General features: G+C 38.1%; 2 protein-coding genes and 1 long non-coding RNA gene across 5 annotated transcripts; 1 reads left to right on the top strand and 2 right to left on the bottom strand.

Annotated features, from left to right (window-relative positions):
* Positions 1-1,741: 1,741 nt before the first annotated feature.
* On the bottom strand, positions 1,742-11,870 carry LOC116333791 (solute carrier family 22 member 13-like). The gene is made up of 10 exons (XM_039601833.1): positions 11,373-11,870; positions 11,136-11,239; positions 7,011-7,165; positions 6,240-6,408; positions 6,038-6,158; positions 3,099-3,193; positions 2,681-2,895; positions 2,478-2,586; positions 2,152-2,358; positions 1,742-2,064 (listed from the first exon to the last, which is right to left on the bottom strand). Exons 1-10 carry the CDS (start codon positions 11,799-11,801, stop codon positions 2,004-2,006), a joined length of 1,665 nt encoding a protein of 554 aa, XP_039457767.1. The 5' UTR covers positions 11,802-11,870; the 3' UTR covers positions 1,742-2,003.
* LOC120434196 lies at positions 7,780-13,213 on the top strand. Of its 2 annotated transcripts, none has more exons than XR_005608979.1 (4): positions 7,780-7,829; positions 10,285-10,457; positions 11,096-11,241; positions 12,847-13,213. It is a non-coding gene; the product is annotated as an uncharacterized LOC120434196 (long non-coding RNA). The 2 variants fall into 2 exon arrangements; XR_005608980.1 differs by having other exon boundaries at positions 7,796-7,829; positions 10,285-10,320.
* A 1,143-nt stretch (positions 13,214-14,356) lies between these two features.
* slc22a13a (solute carrier family 22 member 13a) lies at positions 14,357-20,643 on the bottom strand. 2 transcript variants are annotated; one of them, XM_039602742.1, is made up of 10 exons: positions 20,020-20,643; positions 19,834-19,937; positions 19,525-19,679; positions 17,456-17,624; positions 17,251-17,371; positions 16,838-16,932; positions 16,521-16,756; positions 15,555-15,663; positions 15,237-15,443; positions 14,357-15,155 (listed from the first exon to the last, which is right to left on the bottom strand). In XM_039602742.1, the coding sequence occupies exons 1-10, from the start codon at positions 20,392-20,394 to the stop codon at positions 15,086-15,088; spliced, it is 1,641 nt and encodes a 546-aa protein (XP_039458676.1). In that variant the 5' UTR covers positions 20,395-20,643; the 3' UTR covers positions 14,357-15,085. The 2 variants fall into 2 exon arrangements, with proteins under 2 accessions (XP_039458676.1, XP_039458677.1); XM_039602743.1 differs by having other exon boundaries at positions 16,521-16,735.
* Between the last annotated feature and the right edge of the window lie 1,584 nt (positions 20,644-22,227).

The raw sequence follows: 22,227 nt of genomic DNA, 5'->3' as shown, positions 1-22,227 counted from the left end.
TTTCTTTTAGTGCTGTTTCAAAAGTCATCACACACACACACACACACACACATATAAACCCAACCTATTGTTGATTTCAAGTCTACTGCTGTAAATATAAGTTCATTAGGCTGCAGAATATCTGAGTCTGCAATAAGCAGTAAACAGAGCTAAGTCTCTTAGTGGTGTGTAATCAAAAAAGCTGCCACAAAAAAGCAGAGAAAGAGACACAAGTAATGCTCCAGCTCAAAAGAGATGATGTAACAATGTTTGCTTGCAATCAAGAAAGATCATACAGTTTATAACTTATGTCTGAATACTGAAGAGATTAATGAGTAAAAATGTAACTAAGGTGAAACTAAAAAATGGTTCGCTTTTTTGCAGTGTTAGCACACTCAAGGTATATACTCCAGTTGTATACATTGCTTAATAGCAGCTATCAACACGCTCAGTTTATCCAGGAATACATTTGCAAAACAGACATTTAAATGTGTAATGGATGTGTTTCTAACGGAGGTGTTTCTACAGTATGTGTGGATATCACTCCCAAAAAAGTGACTGATTTATACCCAATTAAAAGATTCAGAACTCAATCGTTTTTCAGTCTTGCATAATATGCAGGACATATACACTCAATGACCACTTTATTACGTACGCCTACTCAGCTTCTTGTTAAGACACATTGGCAAATGGGCTATATATCACATTAGGGATGGATGATATGGGACAAACATGATATCAAGATATTTCAGAGTATTCTCATGATAACGATAGATTTGACAATATGACAAAATACAGAAAAGGTTATTAATTTGACAAATTAAACATAACAGGTTGCCTTGAAATAGTCTATAAAAAGAAAAAAATAGATAAATTACACAGGTAACTTTTAGTGCCAGAACTTTATTTATGTATTCAGTCTTAAAGTATAAAAATAAAAATTCTCCCTCTGTTGTTTGGATTGAAAAAGTTTGTATAAAACATAAATACTAAAAAAATAAAATAATCATCTAAGAGTGATGATGAAAACTTAGTTTATTACTTCTAGGCTGGACTAGAAGTAACTTATATCAGTAAGTTGTCAGAGTCTCCTAAAAAGCCAATCAGTTGGTATCGGGAAACAAAGTGCTGCAGTGAGCAGTGAGAATACCGACAGGGACTAAAGAATCGAATATATATACAAGGTTTTTAGTAATCTTAAAGACCTCATACTACCATAACACTCTAATAGAGCACTCATCCCTCATACTACTGGCCTACTTATGGCTCCTAGGACATTTTAAAGTAGAATGGGAGGCAGAGCCTTTAGCTTTCAGGCCGCTATTCTGTGGAACCAGCTCCCAGTTTGAATTCAGGAGACAGACACCCTCTCTACTTAGCATTAAAACGTTCCTTTTTGATACAGCTCATAGTTAGGGCTGAACCAGGTGACCCTGAGGCTTCCCTTAGCTATGCTGCAGTAGGGCTAGGTTGCTGGGACCTGCCCATCATGCAGTGAGCGATGAGTGATTGTTGCTCACTCACGTCTTTTCACTGTTCGTGTGTTTGCACAACATTTCAAAATAATCACCCAAAACAGTTTCTAATGGTGAGAATGATTATTATAATTATAATTATGCACACAAACTACTTGGTGACATTTATGAAAAGATCATAGTTTGGATTAAGATTCACTCTTCACAAAGTTAAACACATGATAGAATAACAGCAGGGTTGCTTTCAGAATGTGATGCTGCAGCAGTTAATGGGAAACAAGTAATGGGAATAGTGTTTATTTTTTCATTCATTATTATTTTATTACATTTATTATTACAGTTGGTTCTTTGTACTGCAGAAAGTTAGCCAAAGTTACACTAAAAACCAAAGTGTTAACAAAATGCTAACTTAATAAGACTGTAGTCTCCTCAGATGTATCTTCAGACCCTGAGTCCAGAACCAGGGACGTCTATAGTACATGATGACTGAGGTTGTGGTTCATTTAAATACATCACATATTTGTAAAGATGAAATCAGTATACAAACATCTACATCTTGGTTGAATACGAATGTGGACTGGTAGTTGTTCTTCTTGTGGGACTAACTTGTCTGAAAGATATAACACAGAAACAGATGAAAAAACGATCACTGACAAAATAACATGTTTGAGATGCTGCAGTAGTTAAACACTGATACCCATTGAGCTCAGCCTCTTCAGCCGTCTCAGGAAGCTCTTTTCTTTTGGTTTCGGGAAGCAAGAAGCCGAGAAATCCACCTATCAATGTAAGGCAGCTGAAGACTGTGATGGGTATGACCCAGTGGTACGTGGCCAACAAGTTCAGCAGTGGAGCCAGCAATCCACCTAGTCTTGCTGATATGGATCCTAAAGCTGTGGCTGTTTGTCTGAAACAGGAGGACAAATGGTATACTCACTAATTTGGTCTTTTCCCCCCCCCCGAGTGTTCTTTTCACACAAGTCAGGGTATTGTTCACAAACATGAATAAAAACTGTGACTGCTTACCTAACTGATGTTGGAAACAACTCCTGCATAAAGACCATACAAATAGAGCCAGCCCATATCAAGAAAAAACGAGACGCAACAGCTAAAGATGTGACAGCAATGGCGTAACCTGGCACAAAGGAAATAAATAATTAATAAAAGTGAACATAAACATGATAAGCAGACAATTAAAAATGCATTTTGCGATGTAACAAAGCATTTACCATCAGGAACAGCGAGGATAAGAATGGAAGAGACTCCTCCGATCAGAAGGGTTGCTATGAATAATATTTTCCTCCCAAAAATATTCAGCAGCCACATGGAGAGTAAAACAGATGGTACTTCAAAAACACCATAAAGCAGTTGGGTTACAAAGATGCTCAAACCAAAGCTTTCCATATCTAAGTACAAACTGTAGATGGAAAGATTCACTGAAAACCTTTAAAACAGGTGAAAAACATATTTAATCAGACACAAAATTCCTGTATCATGAACCATTTATAACACATTTATGAATGGCCATTTAATCATCAACACATCAAATTCAAAATTCAAAATCTTACGATTTAAAAACAGCAACATGTTTTTGCATCGAAATATTTCCCTTTAATGTATTAACCTCACTATAGATGTTGAACTTACCATGATAGTATTATAATAAAGAAATATCTGGTCAGCAGTGATGATCTGAAGATGATTTTTATTCCTTCGTTATTCACAGTGTTATTCACTTCAATCTGTGGGAGACATAATGTTTATCGTAACACCATTTTAATATTATTGATAATAATAGAGATTTGTTATGCCTCCAGTGGTATCACTTTGAATCAAGGTAGAATTTCTTTTAGCAAATTTAGCACAAAAAAAACCAAATGTAAAAAAATGATACACCTTGAACAGGTCAACATTCTAGGCCTCACCCATTGACATCAACACCGTTGTTACGTGTGCTGTTTGTCTGTTTCTTGATATGTGTATGTAAATTCACCTGTGTAGGGGCTCGGCTGTGATTGGTGGACCTAATGAACGGCCTGATGTGGCTGGTTCCTGTGGTGGACGTGAACTACAAAAGGGCGTCTGAAGAGCTGCGCGGGGGATGTGTGGCAGACTTCCCATGCACCTGCCTTTGTTCCAGACGGAGCGGCCGCAGCTATAGTCTCTTAGTTAAAAAGTCGGGCATGTGTGTGAGGTGCGGACTAAGTAGGGGTGAGCTGCCGATTAATTTGGGATACCTTCTTTTCTCCTGTGTTTGTAGACCAGTGAGGTCAGTCTGTGTTATTTCTTTGTTTTCTTTTCCATGAACAGGTCAGAGGGGAACCGAAACCTAGGTTGAGTTTTGTTTGTTGTGTTGGCCTTGGCTCACCCCGAAGGTATACACTCCCCCATTGTGCCATTAGTGTGAATAAATTATTGTTAAAAGTCCAATGCTGTGGCTGTGTCTGTTTGGGCGTGGGAAGTCGCGTGACATCCCGCTCTGGTTACAGTCATTTCGAGCCGGGTCGTAACACCGTTTACACCTTCGGCAAATTTAGAGTCAGCAATTACCCTAACATGCATGTCTTTAGACTGTGGGAGGAAGTCAAACAGACATGAGCAGAACATACAGACTCACTGTGTTGCCTAAGTCCATATCTCTTGTCATGAATATGTTGAATAATGAACATAATGTCTTCTCTACTCATGACTCTACTTTGCTTACTTAATTTGTTTATTTGATTAGCAACATTACGCCAAAAACACCAGGGGCAGCTTAATGTCACTGGGTGGAGGGGCAAAGGCAGAGCTTAAGCAAAGGACAAAACCTTTAGACACCCCCTCACCACCACCACCACCATTTGCATGAGTAATAGTGGAGGACTGACTCTTTAGTAGTCACAGGTTATTGCCATCTTGATGAAAACGGGCATAAAAATCCATTATAAGAAAGCATTTGCAAACTTTATTGAAAAATAATTAAAAGAATACCAGGCATGGTACCAAATATAACCAGTGTTGGTCAAGTTACTTGAAAATAGTAATTAGTTACAATTACTGACTACTTCTCCAAGAAAGTAATTCCGTTACTTTACTGATTACTTATTTTCAAAAGTAATTAGTTACTCTATTACTTAGTTACTTGTTAAAAACATGATACACAACCTGAATACATTATAAAGCAATAGACCTGTTGTCCCAGTTCTACTTTTTCTGCATCATCCATCATAAAAAAAATGGAATCAAATTAAAAAATTATCTTTTTAAAACTTGTTTTATTAGTTTTAATCTTTTAACTTTATGCACATTGCATCAAGCAAAACTTAAACTATATGCAACCGTCTTTGACTTGAAGAAATTGTTTAACTTTTAAACCTATTTCCAGCATGTAAAATGAAATAATTGTTTGTCTTTACACTCACTCTTTCAAATAGATGCAAGTAAAACACAGCAAAAAATAAATAAAATCAAAGATTCAGCAGCACTAAGTCCTGTCGTTCTTGAATCTATTTTCACCTGTTAGCAGGAGTGAGGCTCGACCCAGAGGTTTTGAGTTTATTATATTATTTATCATTTCTAGTCTTTGGTTTCTTTCTTAGAGTTCTGTTTTATGGTTTATGTCTCTGTGTTCTATAGTTGCTGTCTCCCCTGTCGGCTGTATCCCCTTGTTAAGTTCGCGTCTCTGTGTTATGTTTCTTGTTTTACTTTGAAAGTCCGTGTTTCATGTTAGTGTATCTGGTTTTGCTTCCCTTGTCTCGTTAGCCCTGATTTGCCCCAGCTGTGTTTCCCTCCTGTCTCCCATTTCCTGATTGCTCCCTCTGTGTATTTAAGCCCTGTGTTCTCTTTGGTCTGTGTCGCGATCTACTCTTAGCTATCGTTTACTATGCTGTGTGTTTCTGTCTGCTTGCCTGAGTTTATTTTTGCACTTTGGAAGTTTGTTACTTTGAGTTCAGCATTAAAGCTGTTTTTTGAGTTCACGTTTGTCTCCGGAGTCTGCACTTTGGGTCCTTTTCCTGCCTGCACACAGCCGTCACATAACAGGTGGAGGTTCGCCCGGTGCTGCAGCGGTCATGTCAGTGGAGGGATCTGGGGATTTCTCTGTGAATTTCACATTCCCGTGGCAGTTGCTTGGTGCTTGCACAGATTTGAAGTTTAACTTTTCACTATAGAAAGAAGTTTTCTTCCCACGCAGAGTGTACCGAAGTCGCTAATGTTTTTGTCAGTTTTTATGGAATGAAACTCAAAGTAATGTCAGTACTTCCACGCTTTAAACGCTGCACGGTCGTACTCTATCCCGCATTGTTGATCTACACGTCTGTTGCTGCAACGGACATCGCACGCTCGTACGTCATTGTCATGAGACACTCTCACAAATAAAATCACTGTTTAGTAACGCAGTAACACAGCGTGCTTAGGGGAAAGTAACAAAAATCTAATTACTTTTTTTGCAATAGAAATCCCTTACTTTACTCATTACTTGAAAAAGTAATCAGATTACAGTAACCCATTACTGCCCATCTCTGAATATAACACACTTATTTTCAGGTATTTTACAGGTGCCATCGATGTTCTTGAAAACTCCTCCCCTGTTGAATGTGATTCACTACCTTGTCCAGAAGAGACTCTGACACAGGGTGTTTGTTAATGGCTGCTGCTTTGACAATCAGCTGTTTGGCTTCTTCTTTTCTGCCTCTGCTTAACAGCCACCTGGCTGACTCTGGAATAAACCTGATAGAAAAAAATGGCACTTCAAACAAACAGACATTTTGAAATTTATAAATGGCTCAATAAATAGAGTGAAATGCACACCATATGTAGATCATAAGAACTGCAAGCGGAACTGCTGTGATCAGCTGAGCCAGTCTCCAGTTTCGGATGCCATAGATCATACCAGCGAGGACGCACTCTCCAATTGCACTAAACAGCTGAGACACACAAGCTCCCCATGATCTTTTGGACATCCCAATCCATTCAGTGGCTGCAATAAGGAAAATATGTTAATTGTTTGTTTATTTTAGATTAAGACATCAGCTAAAAAGGAACAAAATAAATACATAACAACAAAAATGAAGTAAAAACTCACATTGCACATGAGCTGCTATAAATATCTAGGCTGACTGTACATATATTTTTCTATTACTATTTTACACCCAATCAGACAGAACATCACAGTGTGAATGGATAATGACCCAAACCAACCAACAACAACCCAAATGTTTTTAGTTGAAGACAAAACTCACTGTAGAAAGATGGACACAAAAATACACAAATGTGTCTTTGTCCTTTGTCCATCCTCTTTATGTTTAGAAACTGATGATCTTTTGTCTCTTATGTAAATGTAAATATGTAAAACGGTCACAAAGGCAACAGTAAAATAAAAGTAACAATAAGAATAATAAATGGGAAGAGGTGGAAGTAGAAAGTGTAAATGGAAAATATCAGATCAGTACAGCCTTGTTGGACCTATAAAACATTACAAGAACATCATCGTAGCCATTGAGAGAACAACTGGCAGATTATTTTACAGTTAAAATGATTGTTAGTTGCAAAGTTTGTACAAAGTTAGTGTACTCTTCATACACAGTATGATGCTGTTGACTCGATATCCTCCAGCTCCAAATCCCACCAAAAACAGAGATACTAAATATAAGTAGACGTTGGGACAGAGAGCTGTTGTCACGGTGAATACAGATAACAGAACTGCTGGAATCTGAGTTGCTCGTTTGCGGCCGAACCTGAAACACCAAGAGAAACACACAGTGATACATTAGCTTCTGTTATGATAAGCATACTAAATCAGAGGAGCTGCTGGTTAATATTGTGCCATTAAAGAGATGACAGAAACACAATATGTAAAAATAGTTTTTCACAGGACTCTGTGCAGTCCTATTGGAGTCTCTCCCTGTACTGGCCACCAAAGATGGGCAGTAACGCGTTACTTGTAACGCGTTACTGTAATCTGATTACTTTTTTCAAGTATCGAGTAATGTAAGGGATTACTATTGCAAAAACGGTAATTAGATTACCGTTACTTTCACGTAGGAACGCTGCGTTACTGCGTTACTAAAACCGTGATTTTTTGAGGGAACGTCTCATGACAGTGACGTAAGCGAGTGCGACGTTCGTGACAACAGCTGTGTGCAGATCATAATATATCGAGTGCGGGACAGAGTGTAGCATGCAGCGTTTAAAGCGTGGAAGTACTGACCTTATTTTGAGTTTGATTCCATTAAAAGTGACAAAAACATTAGTGTCCGTTGTGCGTGGGAAGACAACTTTGTACAGCGAAAAAAAACCCTAAACTTCCAAGCAAGCACCGAGTGTACTACGACGTAATGTGAAATTCACAGAGAAACTCGCGGATTCTTCCACTGACCGCTGCAGCACACCTGCACCAGGGTAAGCCTCCGCCTACCCCAGTCGTGCTTTACAGGTGAAAATAGAGCAACAGGACCGCTAGTCTTTGATTTTATTTATTTTCTGCTGTGTTTTACTTGCATCTATTTGAAAGAGTGAGTGTAAACACAAAAAAATATTTTATGTGCTGGAATGTGCAGAAAATAGGTTTAAATGTTAAACAAATTTCTTCCAGTCAGAGAATGTTGCATATAATTAAGTTTTTGCTTGATGCATAAAGTTAAAAGATTTAAAGTTTAAAGTTTTAAAAAGAGACGTTTCCATTTGATTACATTTTGTATGATGGATTATGCAGAAAAAGTAGAATTGGGCTGAAAGATCTATCACTTCATTACCTATTCAGGTTGTAAATCGTGTTTTTAAAAAGTAACTAAGTAACTAAGTAATTAATTACTTTTGAAAATAAGTAATCAGTAAAGTAACGGGATTACTTTTTGGGGGAAGTAATCAGTAATTAGTAACTGATTACTTTTTTCAAGTAACTTGACCAACACTGCTGGCCACATCTCAAGTTTTTTACTGGCCTGTAGGGATACAAGACATTCCTTTAATTGGAGAGGCGTGGGTCACGAGTGACTACCTTTTTCAGAATAAAAGCATGCAAACAACAGAAACATGTAATATATAAAAACAAACAAATAAATTACACAAAAAACACACAGAATAAAACATTAAATTACTTAAACTGTAGCTGAATGAAGGGAAAAAAAACACGTCAGTGTGGAACCAGAGCAGCACAATTAGAAAAAATATGTTTTGTTTGGAAGGGTTGCCAAGAGATAAACGTCTTATATTTACAAAGTTATATTTGTAAATATATTTGTAAACTTGAAAAAACTATCCTGTCTACCGTTGACTGCAAAACTTTGAAATGAAGGCAAAAAAAACAAAGGACACAGCAGATCATGCACAAACACCTTGTACCAACTGTCAAGCACAGCGGGGGAGGAGTGACGATGATTGTTTTGTAGCCACAGCATTTGGCCATCTTGCAATGATTGATACAACCATGAACTTTTCTCTATACCAAAGTATTCTTGAGTCAAATGGGAGGGCAACAGCTGTCCAACAGCAACACAACAGTGATCCCAAGCACAGAAGCAAATCTACAACAGAATGACTGAAAAAGAAAAGAATCAAGGTGTTGCAATGGCCCAGTCAAGCCATCAACCTGACATTTGATCTCTCTTCTTAGAAGCTTCTTTAGTTCCAAGAGTGAATGGTGGAGAGTCCCAGATTTTAGGCCCTAGTGGAAGTTGTCAATTAAGGGGGTCATTGACCCACTATTGCTCACATGCCTCATCAAATGAGCCGAGGTGTAAAAAAAGAGGGTGGGTCGTTATCAGCAGAGGTTTTGGATGAAACTCATCGTGAGACCTTGCCTCATCCTATCATGATTGAGATCAACTGACGCAAGATTTGAGTGGGCATTAAGGCGCCTGGGAAGGGATCTCAAAACTGGATTGTAGGTAGCAGAGAATTGGTGTTGTAAGCCACCCCCTCTGTTCAAAGATGATCATTCACAGTGGACATAGATGGCTTCTTTCACTCCTCTTTCAAACCATCTGTCTTGGTCCTTTAGGTGCAGATGTACAGCTCAGTTTTGTCCAGTAGAGGTGGCTCTTCCATGTTGTGCCATGGGTTTATGAAGTGGCTCTGTGGTTTTTACAACATAGAGGTCTGAGCACTCCTGGCTGCACTGCACAGCACACACTATGTTGTTTAGTTTGTGTTTGGGAGTTTTGTCCTTGGGATGAACCAGTTTTTGTCTGAGTGTGTGGCTGGGTCTGAAGTACACTGGGATGTGCACTTCTTGAGAAACTCAAAAGAATCTTCTATAAGCACGACATCTCAGTAAATCCCAGTGCACTTTAAACCCAGCCACAATAAAAATAAATAGGTCACTATGATTACTAGGTTACTATGAGCTGGATGGCTGGAAACCTACACAGACGTTTCTTCAAGTTATCTCCTCGAGATGGTTCTGCAGGCTGCTGAATCATCGGGCGTACACAGAACTGCACAGAGTCCCCTCAAACTTATTTACATGATTGTATTTGCAGTTTTGATATATATGCAGGGAAGCGGCATTTTAACGGACTGCATTAATGTATTAACATAAGACAATAGAGTAGTTATTCATTCAGTGTAAAATTATATTAAAGCAGTGATGTACTGTCAGGACAAACAAGGCAAGCTCACCTTGTCCTAAAAATAGACATAAATAAAATGTACCAAAGTAAAGCAATCGCTCTCCTTTCATCTCAGACATGATGGATGCAAACAGTTGAGGAGCTTTATGACAGTGCTTGTCATAAAGCTCTTCAACTGTTTGTATCCATCATTTAAATTACTGCCATCTTGTGGCTGCAGTTGCCTATTGTCAAGCTCTGCTTGTTTACTACTGATAGAAACTGTGTCTCTCTCTGCTTTACAGCTGCGTCTGGCTTCCATTAACCATGACTTCAGCTTGGTAAGGTGACAGGCTCCTCCCTTTTTTCTGGTGCTATGCACATGTGCAATGTGGATAAACAGCTGGTCTGACAGTAACCTGATGAAAAACCAGCATGCGAGGCAAGCTCCTGCTGGCTCTGCTTTTACTGCTTTGAGGTCAATTACAATTTACACTTTGTATGGAAACATAGTAAGCATTACCAAGTAAATGAGCTTCAGTGCTTTATCATTGTAACAGATGAGTTTCTGTTTGCTAACGTGACCAACACATGTGATGTAGAGAATACAGAGCGTGGAAAAGTTAAACATACTTTTTTTTGAAAAGGCCTGTGTTTTTAAACTCATCCATTTAATGTAGTTTTCTGTAGAATAAATATGAATAATTATTTGTACTTGTGATACTTTATGCACAATTTTACAGTAATAAAGTTTTATGTGTACTGAGGTATTTTCAAGATTTGCTTCTTTTCCTAAACGAATGGTTTGAAACATTTCTCAGCCACTCATCTTTTTCAGCTAATAGTAAATTATTTTTGGTAATATAGCAGATATTTATTTAACTGTAGAAGTATTAATATTTTACGTTTTTACAACCAGGAAGGAGTGCAGAAAGGTAAAGATGTTCATGTACAGTGTAGACTGGTAGTGCAAACAATATGTTTTAATCTGATACAACTGAGCTTGTGAAGTTGCAAAGTAATGGAGGAAGATGTTTTCATTTGTGTGTGTATTGGAGTGGAGGGACTGTATTCGCTTGCCTTTTCATAAAAAGCTACCGTATTTCTGTATTTCAGTGCAAAGGGAACAATGAACTACTGCAAGGAGCACACTTACGATTCAGCAAAAGGTCCAAACATGAGGGAACCAACAAGAACTCCAGCCATGAACATTGCTTGAATCACTTCCACCAAGCTGGCCTGGCCACACACTAGATCAAACTGTAAGTATTTGTAAAAATAAAATAAAATAAAATAAAATAAAATAAATAATGATAATAAAACAAACAAAAAAACTAATTAATGTAATGTTTCATGGAGGTGAGTGATCTGCTGAACAACAAATTTCACTTACATCAGTGACTATGGTGGCTTTGTAGAGCATGTTCCCATACACCCATCCATCCTGGCACCCTGTGGTCTCATTGAGTCCGTACTCTCTGATAGTATCAATGTCCCAGTTCACTGGGACAAACATCTCACACTTGCTGAAGGTCCCATCCTCCTCCCGAGGCACGGTCAGGTTGAGCTGCTCCTCTGAGGTCAGGTTAGGAGCAGCACTGAGGATCCAGTCTGTGTTGCAGTGTCTGTCTGGATCTGATTGGATGAAAACAAAACTGGCAAAGAGAAAAGTCTGAACAAAGTTTGGAAAGCAAAGTGCAATGAGCGTGATCTTCTGGAATAATCCAAATTCCCCAATGTTCCTTAGAATCTCTCCAAAGTCTGTCATTTTGAGCTTGATGGTGAAGGTCTGAAAAACAAAAGAGCTGCAGCGCAGACTCATACAGTGACTGTTAATGTTTAACCTAGCTATGTTATCTTTTTAGCACACAGAGCTCATTATTTAAATTGTTCTTACCTGAACATACTGAACTACTGTCATGTCACCACATTCAGGGTTCTTTCAAAAGTCATTACGCACACACATAAACACAATTTCTGATTTTAAATCTGCTGCTTTAAATCTAAAATCATCAGGCTAAAGAGATGATGATGAGATGAGAGATGAGATAGCCTTTATTTGTCAGTTGCAGTACTTTTGCCCACAACCGAGATGACAGACCTTGCCGACGGTACATACAATACACAAACATCACATTGGGGAGACAGGTCCGGCTAGGTAGCAAGGGAAAAAAAAAAACATCGAAATGTGTAACACAAAAGGATAATACAGGAATGCACAGATATCAACACACCATAGCACAATAAACACAAGACAAGCAACATGGGAAAGTGTTCCAGTGTGTACAGCTGATCTGGGACCGCTGCAATCTGTGATTGCGCCTCCAGCTGATCCGGTGTCCACATCGGATGGGTGGTAAGCGTTGGAGCATCTCTGAGTTAGTAGTAAGCATTGAACAGAGCGGAGTGATAAAGTGGTTCCCTCATTTGCAGTTTATTTAAATTTTTTAAGTTAACAGATCGAAGTTTCACTCAAACCAGCAGTACAAAGTTTGAACCACAAGAGTCAGACCTTTCTGCTTAAATCTATCCAAAACACTGAAGCTGACCTCTGTCAACACACCTAACTAGAGGTGAAAACATGCTTTTTCCCCTTTACTTCTTATATGGGTTCAGGGCCTAATGTGCATTTTCCAGTTTTATTTTAGGAAATCTACGTTCATGCATTAGCTACAAAAGACACAGCCCCCCTAAGCCTCCTCACACAGACGTGTTTGTGTCTGTAATGAGAATTTAGTGCAGTGTGATCAAGGGAATGAATCCCAACGTGCATCTTTAGAGGGAATAAACTCAATAAAAAATATATGATGACTGCTTGACATAATTAATGTATAACATGTATCACAATTACTTTGTGTGTGTTATAGGAGACACCGTACTAGCTGCAAAAGACTGAGAACACAGTAAAACAGTGAAGGAAGGCAAAAATTATAAAGTAAATAAAGGCTTAAGCATTCACTGGGTGCTGGTCTTTAATCTGGGGAAGCTCTGCTCTTTCTCCTCACTCCTGTAAAAAAGCTGACCCCAAAAAGCAGAGAAAGAGTAATGCTCTGGTTCAGAATGTGATTTTGAAGAGGTGTTGTTTGTAATGTAATAAAGAGCGTTTGCATGTAATCAGGAATGATCATACAGTTTATAACGTATGTGTGAACACTGAAGAGGTCAGTGAATAAAACTGTGACTAAGGTGAAACTAAAGGATTGTTCACTTTATGCCGTGTTAGCACACTTAAGGTATACTCAAGTTGTATACACTGCTCCACTGCAGCTGTTACTACAGCCAATTTATACAGGAATACATCTGCAAAACCTACATTTAAATGTGTAATGGCCATATTCAAATTGTAGTTTTCGATAGTATGTATGGCTATTACTCCCAAGAAATGACAGATCACTATCTATCTATTTGTCTTCTACGTGTAGAGTAGGTACACCTACCCAGCTGATTGTAAACACAAATGTCAAATCAGCCAATCACATGGCAACAACTCAATACATTTAGACATGTAACCATGGCAAAGACGAGCTGCTAAAGTTCAAATCAGAATTAGAATGGTGAGGAGAAGTAAGTGACTATATTTTCAGCATAGAGGTTGGTCCATCCCTTTATGACCATAGTGTACCCAGTTTCTGATAGCAGCTTCCAGCAAGATAATGTGCCATGTCACAAAACTGAAATGTATGCTGTTATATATATCAGTGGAATGTGTCCTTGTTGAATCAGTGCCATCAAGAATTAAAAGTGTCTGAAGGCAAGGTGGTCCAACCTGGTACTAGTAACCTGTTCCTCATAAAGTGGCTGGAGAGTGTGACTTGAAGTCTACTGATTTTATGTGGTACACACAGGATGGATCCATGCCTTAATACTGTTTACATTAAATTCTGATCCTATTATCTGAATGTCTGCATGTCTCAACAATGTAGACATCATTTTCCAGTCATTTTCAATTCAAATTGTACTCTGTACTGTACTGTGTGATCTTCTTGAAGATGTAATGTGTTATATATTCAGAGATGCTCTTCTGTATACCTTGTTTGTAATAAATGGATATTCGAGTTATTGTTCGCTTCCTTCCAGCTCAAAGCAGTTTGACCATTCTCCTCAGACCTCTGACATTAACACAGGAGAACAAACCTCTTAATTTTGTTTTTGAACTGAAGAAGCCTCCTGGATGAGAGGTGAAGCATCGTCATTAAACTTAATGAAATCCAGACACTTCCTTTCCATCCAGCCTTATGTTAGAAGGGGCACTTGGGCCAGTAAAGTGTCATTACTAAAAGTATTTTTATGAGTATGGGTTGTAGTTGTGCTAGAATTTTTTTTTTTTAAATTCAGTAAAAGGACTAGATGAAACTTGAGAAAAAATGAATACTGAAATGTATTTTATACATTTATTTCTATATCTGTTTGTCTCTTTATTTAATCAAGTTGTTACTGTTCAACATAAAAGGATTTGAGAATGAAATAAAGAATTCAGTCTAAAGTAGAAGATATAAAGCCATTGCTTAATTGCTTATTCAATTAATAATTAAGTAAAAACAAAAGACATCTGAACAAACCACAAAACTTCTAAAACAATGTCCTTTGGACAGGTGAGACCAAAGTGGAGATGTTTGACCGTAATGCTCAGCACCATGTTTTGTGAAAACCAAAAACAGCATATCAGCACAATTTTCAGCCACGTTGGTGGAGGGGTGATGATTTGGGCTTGATCTGCAGATTTGTAGGAACTTGCAGGCACCTTGCAAGCCTTGAGTCTTCTCTATACCAAAATATTCTAGAGTCAAATGTGAGGCCGTCTGTCTGCAGCAAAACCTTGTCTAAAGTTGGGTCTCACAGTCAAGTCAAAGTTTAGACTTGAACTTGACAGAAATGCTGTTCTGGCCTATGAAGCAATGATGTTAAGAAGAGTGGGCATACATAATAAAGCCATACAGAAAATGATTACTTCAAGTTATTGCTGCTAAGGTATATGAGAAAAACAGTAACACTATCAAGAGAGACTAAAACTTTACCCTCTTAAAATCAAGTTTTCAATCAAGTGTTTGCCAGCTTGTGTGTTTGTTGTATGCTGCAACAAAACAGGAAGCAACTGAAATATTCAGATTACAGCTTAGTTGATTTGCTTTGTGGAGGTAAGTTTGATCCACTTTGGTTCCTCTCCATAGTCTTCTTCCTGCAGGGAAAAGGAAAACAGAGAGGTTAAAACTATAGAAATTGTTCGAAGATTTTGCCGCCTCGCTTGCAGCTTAATTACCCATTGGCTTCAGCTTCATCGGTTGAATCGGGAAGCTCTTTTCTTCTGGTCTCAGGAAGCAAGAAGGCAAGAGCTCCACTGATTAGTGTAAGGCTGCTGTAGACTATGATTGGTATGGACCAGTGGTAGACGGCCAACATGTTGACTGGTGGAGACATCAGACCACCAGCTCGGCTCACAATGGAACCCAAACCAGAAGCTGTTTGTCTGAAACAAGAATGTATATTTTAAGGACTACAGAGTTTGAGATCCACACTAACATTATGGCTGCAGTGGCATGGAGAGAGAGAGAGAGAGAGAGAGAGAGACTCAGCTCACCGAAAAGATGTTGGAAACAGCTCCTGAACATACACATTGCATACGGAGCCTGCCCAGTTAGTGAGAAAACGTCCACAGGTTGCTAACGCAGTAACAGCAACAGCATTACCTGAAACAGATTGACACGCCATTAAGTTTTTACTGCTTTCAGGAGCAGCTAATTAATATTTCCTTCATCATTCACATAATAATTTTAGAGAAATTTAAGAACCCACAGGCTTGTCTGTAAATCAGCAGAAAGGGTCCAGGCCCATTTCTTGGAATCTGTGACTTAGAAATTCACTTGTCCCCCATCTCTTTCACAGTTTTGTAACTGTATTGGGTTTCCACAGCTGTAAGTTTGCACTCAGTGATCTTCCAAAGATTCTAGACTGGATCTCCACGATAGCTGTTTCATTATTTCCATTTTATCAGGTCTGTGTGTTGGTGCAGGAGTTTCACCTCCCTTAGCAGATTTTAGTTTAGGCTTTACTACAGAGACCCACTTTGGTTTAACAGATGACTTTTGTTACTTGCAAAGTTACACCTGTATTTTGCTATGACAGCTAGAAGCCCTTTAGTGTTTAGTATTGTGAGTTGACTGAATGGGACTGCCATCTAAAAACAGACAATATCAGAGGAAAACAAATACATATAGCTCGGCCTATGTATTGATGGGCCAGTATTATTAGCTATGAGCTGATTTATAGATATCAGCATTTAAACACAACCAGTGAGTGAAAATTAAACAAGTAAAGAAAAGACACAAGAAACACCCTTCTGCCATGTTGTGGTTTAGGGGTATTTGCAGGGAATATTGACATTTCATAGACTGTCCACCAGAGAGCAACCTGCAACTTCCTTTTTGGCAATTCAGGTGCTTTGTAAGCAGCAAACACAACAGCCAGCTGATCTGAGCGGAGTCGGGACAGACCAAACAAACCAACAAAATAACAGTCCTGAGTGAATACATCTGAGGAGCTCTACCTTGAGGAACCGCTAGCATTAAGAGACACAACAATCCTCCAATTAGAAGTGTTGCCATGAGAGATGGTTTTCTTCCCACTGCTTCCAGCAGCCAGATGCTCAGAATATGAGCTGGTATTTCAGACAGGCCAAATATTGCCTGCGTCACGAAGATGTTCAAGCCAAGTTTTCCCACACTGAATGAAAGGCAGAAGTAGGCAACATTCAGTGAGAACCTGGGGAAAGACAGAGATGGACTTCAAATACAAATTGCACATCTTGATCTTACACTTAAAGGCTCAGTAGAGAAGATAGGTGTATTGTAAAATATAACTTACCATGCCAATATTATGGTAAAGAAATATTTCCTAAGCACAGCTGATCGGATAAGAGTTATTATGCCTCCCTTTTTCTCAGGGTCTTTCACAATAATCTGTAATGCACAGGGGTGAACACAACATCATGCTAACATTGCTCATGTTAGCAATCATTTAATCCTACAGCCTTACAAATGTAAGTCTGACTTACTGCATCACAGTCCATTAAATTATAATCTTTCTAATGCAACTTTGGCCTCAGAAGTTGACACGGTGTCCTTGTGGTTCTAGTAGGCTTACTTTATTAGAGTCCATTACCCATCATTTGCTCATTATACTGCTAATATTTTATTACATAGCAGCTTTTATTATTGCTACATGTAATATTCCTTTCAAGCCTCGATACAAAGGGAAGTGAATGTTGTGAAGGGTACCTGGTCCAGCAGATAGTTTGGAACCATGCGCTTGTTGATGGCTGCAGCTTTTTTCATTAGCTGTTTAGCCTCCGTTGTTCTTCCAGTGCCCAGCAACCACCTGGCTGACTCCGGGATAAACCTGTCCAAAACAGGCCAGTGGCACTTAATAAATTCAAATGTACCAGTCATAAGGGATGGCGTAATAGAGAGAGTTAATGCACACCATATGTAAATAGCAACCAATGCAAGTGGAGCTGCCATGATCAGCTGAGCCAGTCTCCAGTTTCGTACAAAGTAGATCATTCCAGCGAGTATGCACTGTCCAACTGCACCACATAGCTGAGTCACACATGCCCCCCATGATCGATTGGACACCCCGATCCATTCAGTGGCTATAACATTTTTTTTTAAAAGGTCAAAAGACAATGCTGACAGGAATTACAAAGCCCTGAATACTGACAAAAGGTAAAATGCTGTCAAACAATGTTTTTAAAAAATCATTAATTGAAAAAAGAATGAATAAAAAATTATTACCAGTACTATAGAACTCAAGTCAGAAAACAACTTTCAAACCGATAAAACAGGACCATATAAGAAACATACAGCTGATTGTGTAAGCCTTACAACCATTTGCTTGATGCTTAAATGCTATAGATGATAAACAACACTACTCCATCCGAAGGTTAAGGGCTATACTAAAACTTTGATGTTTTATGCTGATGTTAGCATTGGTGAGATGGAAATCTACTGCAGTTGTCATGGTACTTGGTCTTTGACCCTGTTTTTGAGTTTTCTTATAGATGTATTTATTTCTTTAAAAGTATAAGATAATTAGGTTCTAATTCCTACCTACGTTATTTTCCAATGCCTCTCAGTTTGTTATTTATAGTTCTGTTCTTGTCGGCCCTTTGTTTTGCTATCCTTCCAGTGTCCCTGGTCATGCACCCGTGTCTGTCTGGTTTCTATGTGTTCTGTCTCCATAGCTGGCTGTGTTCCCTGTAATGTGTAGTTATACATTTGTAGCCTTATGTTCCTTATGTTTTCTCTCTTCCTGTGCCTTTGTCTCCCCAGTCTGTCATGTCTGCTCATCTCCAGTCCTAATGTCAAGTTCACGTCTTAGTCTGAATCTAGCTGTGTGTCTAGGTCTTACTTCCTGTTTTATTATAATAGTCTCCCATCTCATGTGTGTATATATATATATATATATATATATATATATACACATATATATATATACACACATATATATATATATATATATATATATATAAGTCATGTAATGTTGTATTGGAAAAAAAATGTTTTAAAGGGCTAAAAAAAAGTACTTATCAAGATTCAAGATTTACCTGTTGTCATTCAGCACTACCTCAAAGAAGCAATGCAGAACGACATTACATTGCAAGCTCACATAAAGATGTATAAAAAACATCAGTACAGTTTAAAAAGAGGGAGGTATAATAAATTAATAAATATAAAGTCAGTGATACTTTTTTTTTTTAAATAAAAAGATAAAAAACATTCAGTTATTGCACAAGAGAAATGTTGACTGCACCTATGTCCCCCAATGACTAATATATTACTTGAAAGTTTGGAGATGATCAAATGGAAGCTGAAGCTTCTTCCTAATTTGTATGACCCTGACCTTTGACCTATGACCTTGAAGTGTATTTTATTATCTTTATCAATATTATTGGAGCAGAACTGACTGAAACATATGGTTTTTACAGGCTGTAAAAACTTGAGATTTTAATACATATTCCTGCAGTATGGGATTTTTGTAAACTGGCATCATTGTGACATTGTTGGGTGCTATATTGAAAAAATAAAAAGAGTGGTGTACAACTCTCTCTATGCCCTTTCATATGATCTATTACTCAATATGGTTTCTTTTCTTTCAAGGTTTCACTTTCACTGTGCGCAGTAACAATGAAGACCTCCCCAAAATTAATCAGAAGTCAGCAAATTTTGTGTTTCAATTTTTAGCGAGGAAAAATGTTTTTATCTGTTATCGTATACTACTTTTATAATATGCACTGATAACAACGTTTAATTTACACATATTTAAGACAATTACCAACTCAAATTGCTTCCAAACCTGGTGCTTTGCAACCAGGGAGCTTCTCAACTACCTGTTATGACATAACCTTTTCATACTGAATATAAGCATTATAAATATTTTTTTTCTTAAACATGTATTGCTATCAAACAACAGCTAAGATATAAGTCTGTGAGTTTCAATATAAATTCAGACTTATATACCTGTTTGTACGATAAGAAGGGATAATACTTTACCCAGGATAACACCATTAAGTCGATATCCCCCATAGCAAATCCCCGCCACGAACTGGGATGCCAGATAAAAGTAGAAGTTAGGAGATAATCCAGTTGTGACAGTAAATATCACCATTACAACAGCTGGGATTTGAGACGCTCTTTTTCGACCAAACCTGGAACAGATAAGATCCCTTAAGTCACTTTGGTTCCTCTGGACAAATTAAATATTTAGTTGATGTTTCACATTAAGTGACGAAAATATAACAAATGCACCAAACTTAAGAAAAAAAAAAAATCCAAATGTTAACACTACAAGTATTGACTTACGATTCTGCAAAAGGTCCAAATAAGAGACAGCCAACAAGGATACCGGCCATTAGGACAGTTTGTGCTGTCTCCAACAAACTAGCCCGGTCACAGACTAGATCAAACTGGGGGAGAAAAATAACCCATATTACTGACATTCATTCATAAAAGTTCACATTATTTACATTATAAAAGACCAAGACCTACATCAGTGACTATGGTGGCTTCATACAGCATGTTCCCATACACCCATCCACTCTGGCACCTTGTAGTCTCATTGAGCCCGTACTCCCTGATGGCACCGATGTCCCAGTCCACTGGGACGAACATCCGACATCTGCTGAAGGTCCCATCGTCTTCCCGAGGCACGGTCAGGTTGAGCTGCTCCTCTATGGTCAGGTTAGGAGCAGCATTGAGTATCCAGTCTGTGTTGCAGCGTCTGTCTGGATCTGACTGGATAAAAAGTACACTGGCAAAGTGGAAAGGCAGAATAATATTAGGGAAGCTGAGAGCAAAAAGGGTGATCTTCTGAAATAACCCAAACTCCCCGATACTCCGCAGAATCTCCCCGAAATCAGCCATTTTCAGGGCACCTTCTTTCACTTTAGAGATGCTGGCCGCCGCCGCCCTTTAAACGGTGCCTATTAATGTTTAAACCCCGGATCATGTATTTCAGGAAGGATGAGACAGCATTTCACCAGACATTTCATTTTATAGAGAAAACTCCTCTCACTGATGGAGATGATAGTTTAACCTGACATGAGCCTTTTGTTCATTTCACTTTGTTTAATTAGTTACCTCAGTGTGTGCTCACCAAAAACCTTCAGCAATTACAAGAGCTTCAGCAATGTGGCAAATTTCAATAACAGACCTAATCCCGACGCCTTAATTCAGTTTAATTTGCTATTTCCAACAATCCAATTCAATTCCATTCAAATTTATGTATATAGAGCCAATTCACAACAATAGTCGCTTCAAGGTGCTGTATATTGTAGGGAAAGAACCTACGATGTTAGAAACATAAGTGACAGTGCAGTATATAACTTACAGTAAGACACCTTGTAGATAGCTTAATAGATCATCCTCTAAGTTTTATAATATTCCTTCTTATAAAATCTGACCCAGTGCTCTTACATAACAAAACAAGCAGATGTGTTATGTAAGGTGGAGATGCTGTAAAAGTTATTGTACACTCGATAATAAAATGGTCTTATCATGCCATGGTCTGCAGAAACATTCAAAAGACCACATTGAGCAATAAAAGTTTCTATATGCTTCCCTTTCTTCTTTTTAAAATGCATTTTTTTGTCTTTTTCAGTCGTATCTCCATCTCTTTTGACTGTCCTTCCTTTTAATTTGATGTAGAAAACAACAGAAGAAGCTAAAGATACAGAAACAGATCCAGTCTAAACATGGGTCAAGGTATACCAAGGCACACAACACAGACGTAAAAGATAAGAGACCAGTCATATAGATAACAGATCAATGCATGCATGACTACAGTATATACATGTGACTGTCTGGTTTTTATTCTAGGGTACATATACGTAGAGCAAATCAAAACCTGGCATTTTTATGTGAACCTGTAAAAAATCAATCTGAGGACCTAAAACTATTTAAAAAGTTATGACATGTTCAAAAAGGAGGACCTTGCACTGTTGCTAGCAATTAAATGCAAACACATTTTAGGGGCATTAATCTATACAACAGATCACACTTCCTTGAGTTTTATCCTTCCTTTGAAGTGCTGTTTGAGGAACACTCAGATGGATCAGTTGAAATAAATCAAACTTCAGCCATTGTTCCAAACCCTGGGAAAAATCTAGGACACACTTCTTTTATAGAAAGAAGGAACCCCCCCATGCAGCTAACAGCACATTTAAAATACAGAGAAAACTGCTGAATATAAAACTCAGCAGATCACGTCAGTCCACATGTAAATGTGTAACTTCCATGATAAATATAGACAGCCCATTTAAAGTATTATTGGCTTGTTTACCACCTGATAAGAAGCTGTCAAAGGGCTCCTGGAGGTAACTCACATTTCTAAAACTGAAAATATTTTAAGGAGGAAAACCCATTACATGCAGACATTTTTGATGATTTTTAAATGAACATTTGATTTGCACTTGCTTTGGGTATCAAACTTTCGTATAAAGAAATTAATTGATTAAAAAAAAGGTGGGATAACACCTACTGAGCACATTTATCGGTCTTCGACTGGCATCCCTCTGAGCCACTTATCTACCAACACTCTTTTTACTATTAGGAAACGGCTGCTACCTCAGGACAGCGGGACACTGGTACCGATTGTAGTTTCTCTGGGTAATGAATGATTTTTATTCATTTCTTCATGGGACCAGTTTCTACAAACAGCTGCAGTCATTAATCAATCATTCAAAAATTATTTATTAA

This window comes from Oreochromis aureus, linkage group 18 (assembly GCF_013358895.1).
Source record: "Oreochromis aureus strain Israel breed Guangdong linkage group 18, ZZ_aureus, whole genome shotgun sequence".
Lineage (NCBI taxonomy): Eukaryota > Metazoa > Chordata > Actinopteri > Cichliformes > Cichlidae > Oreochromis > Oreochromis aureus.
The sequence above is the reverse complement of the archived record's forward strand: the minus strand, read 5'-3'. Positions and strand labels throughout refer to the sequence as shown.

Excerpts from the sequence above, each read along its gene's own strand:
- LOC116333791 (XM_039601833.1), bottom strand. The coding sequence starts at position 11,801 with ATGAGTCTGCGCTGCAGCTCTTTTGTTTTTCAGACCTTCACCATCAAG. Across the intron at positions 2,896-3,098 it reads TTTATTATAATACTATCATG|GTTTTCAGTGAATCTTTCCA; the intron begins GTAAGTTCAACA and ends CCTGTTTTAAAG. Across the intron at positions 2,359-2,477 it reads TTGTTTCCAACATCAGTTAG|ACAAACAGCCACAGCTTTAG; the intron begins GTAAGCAGTCAC and ends CTCCTGTTTCAG.
- slc22a13a (XM_039602742.1), bottom strand. The coding sequence starts at position 20,394 with ATGGCTGATTTCGGGGAGATTCTGCGGAGTATCGGGGAGTTTGGGTTA. Across the intron at positions 19,680-19,833 it reads TTTGGACCTTTTGCAGAATC|GTTTGGTCGAAAAAGAGCGT; the intron begins GTAAGTCAATAC and ends TATCTGTTCCAG. Across the intron at positions 17,372-17,455 it reads TTGGTTGCTATTTACATATG|GTTTATCCCGGAGTCAGCCA; the intron begins GTGTGCATTAAC and ends TGTTTTGGACAG.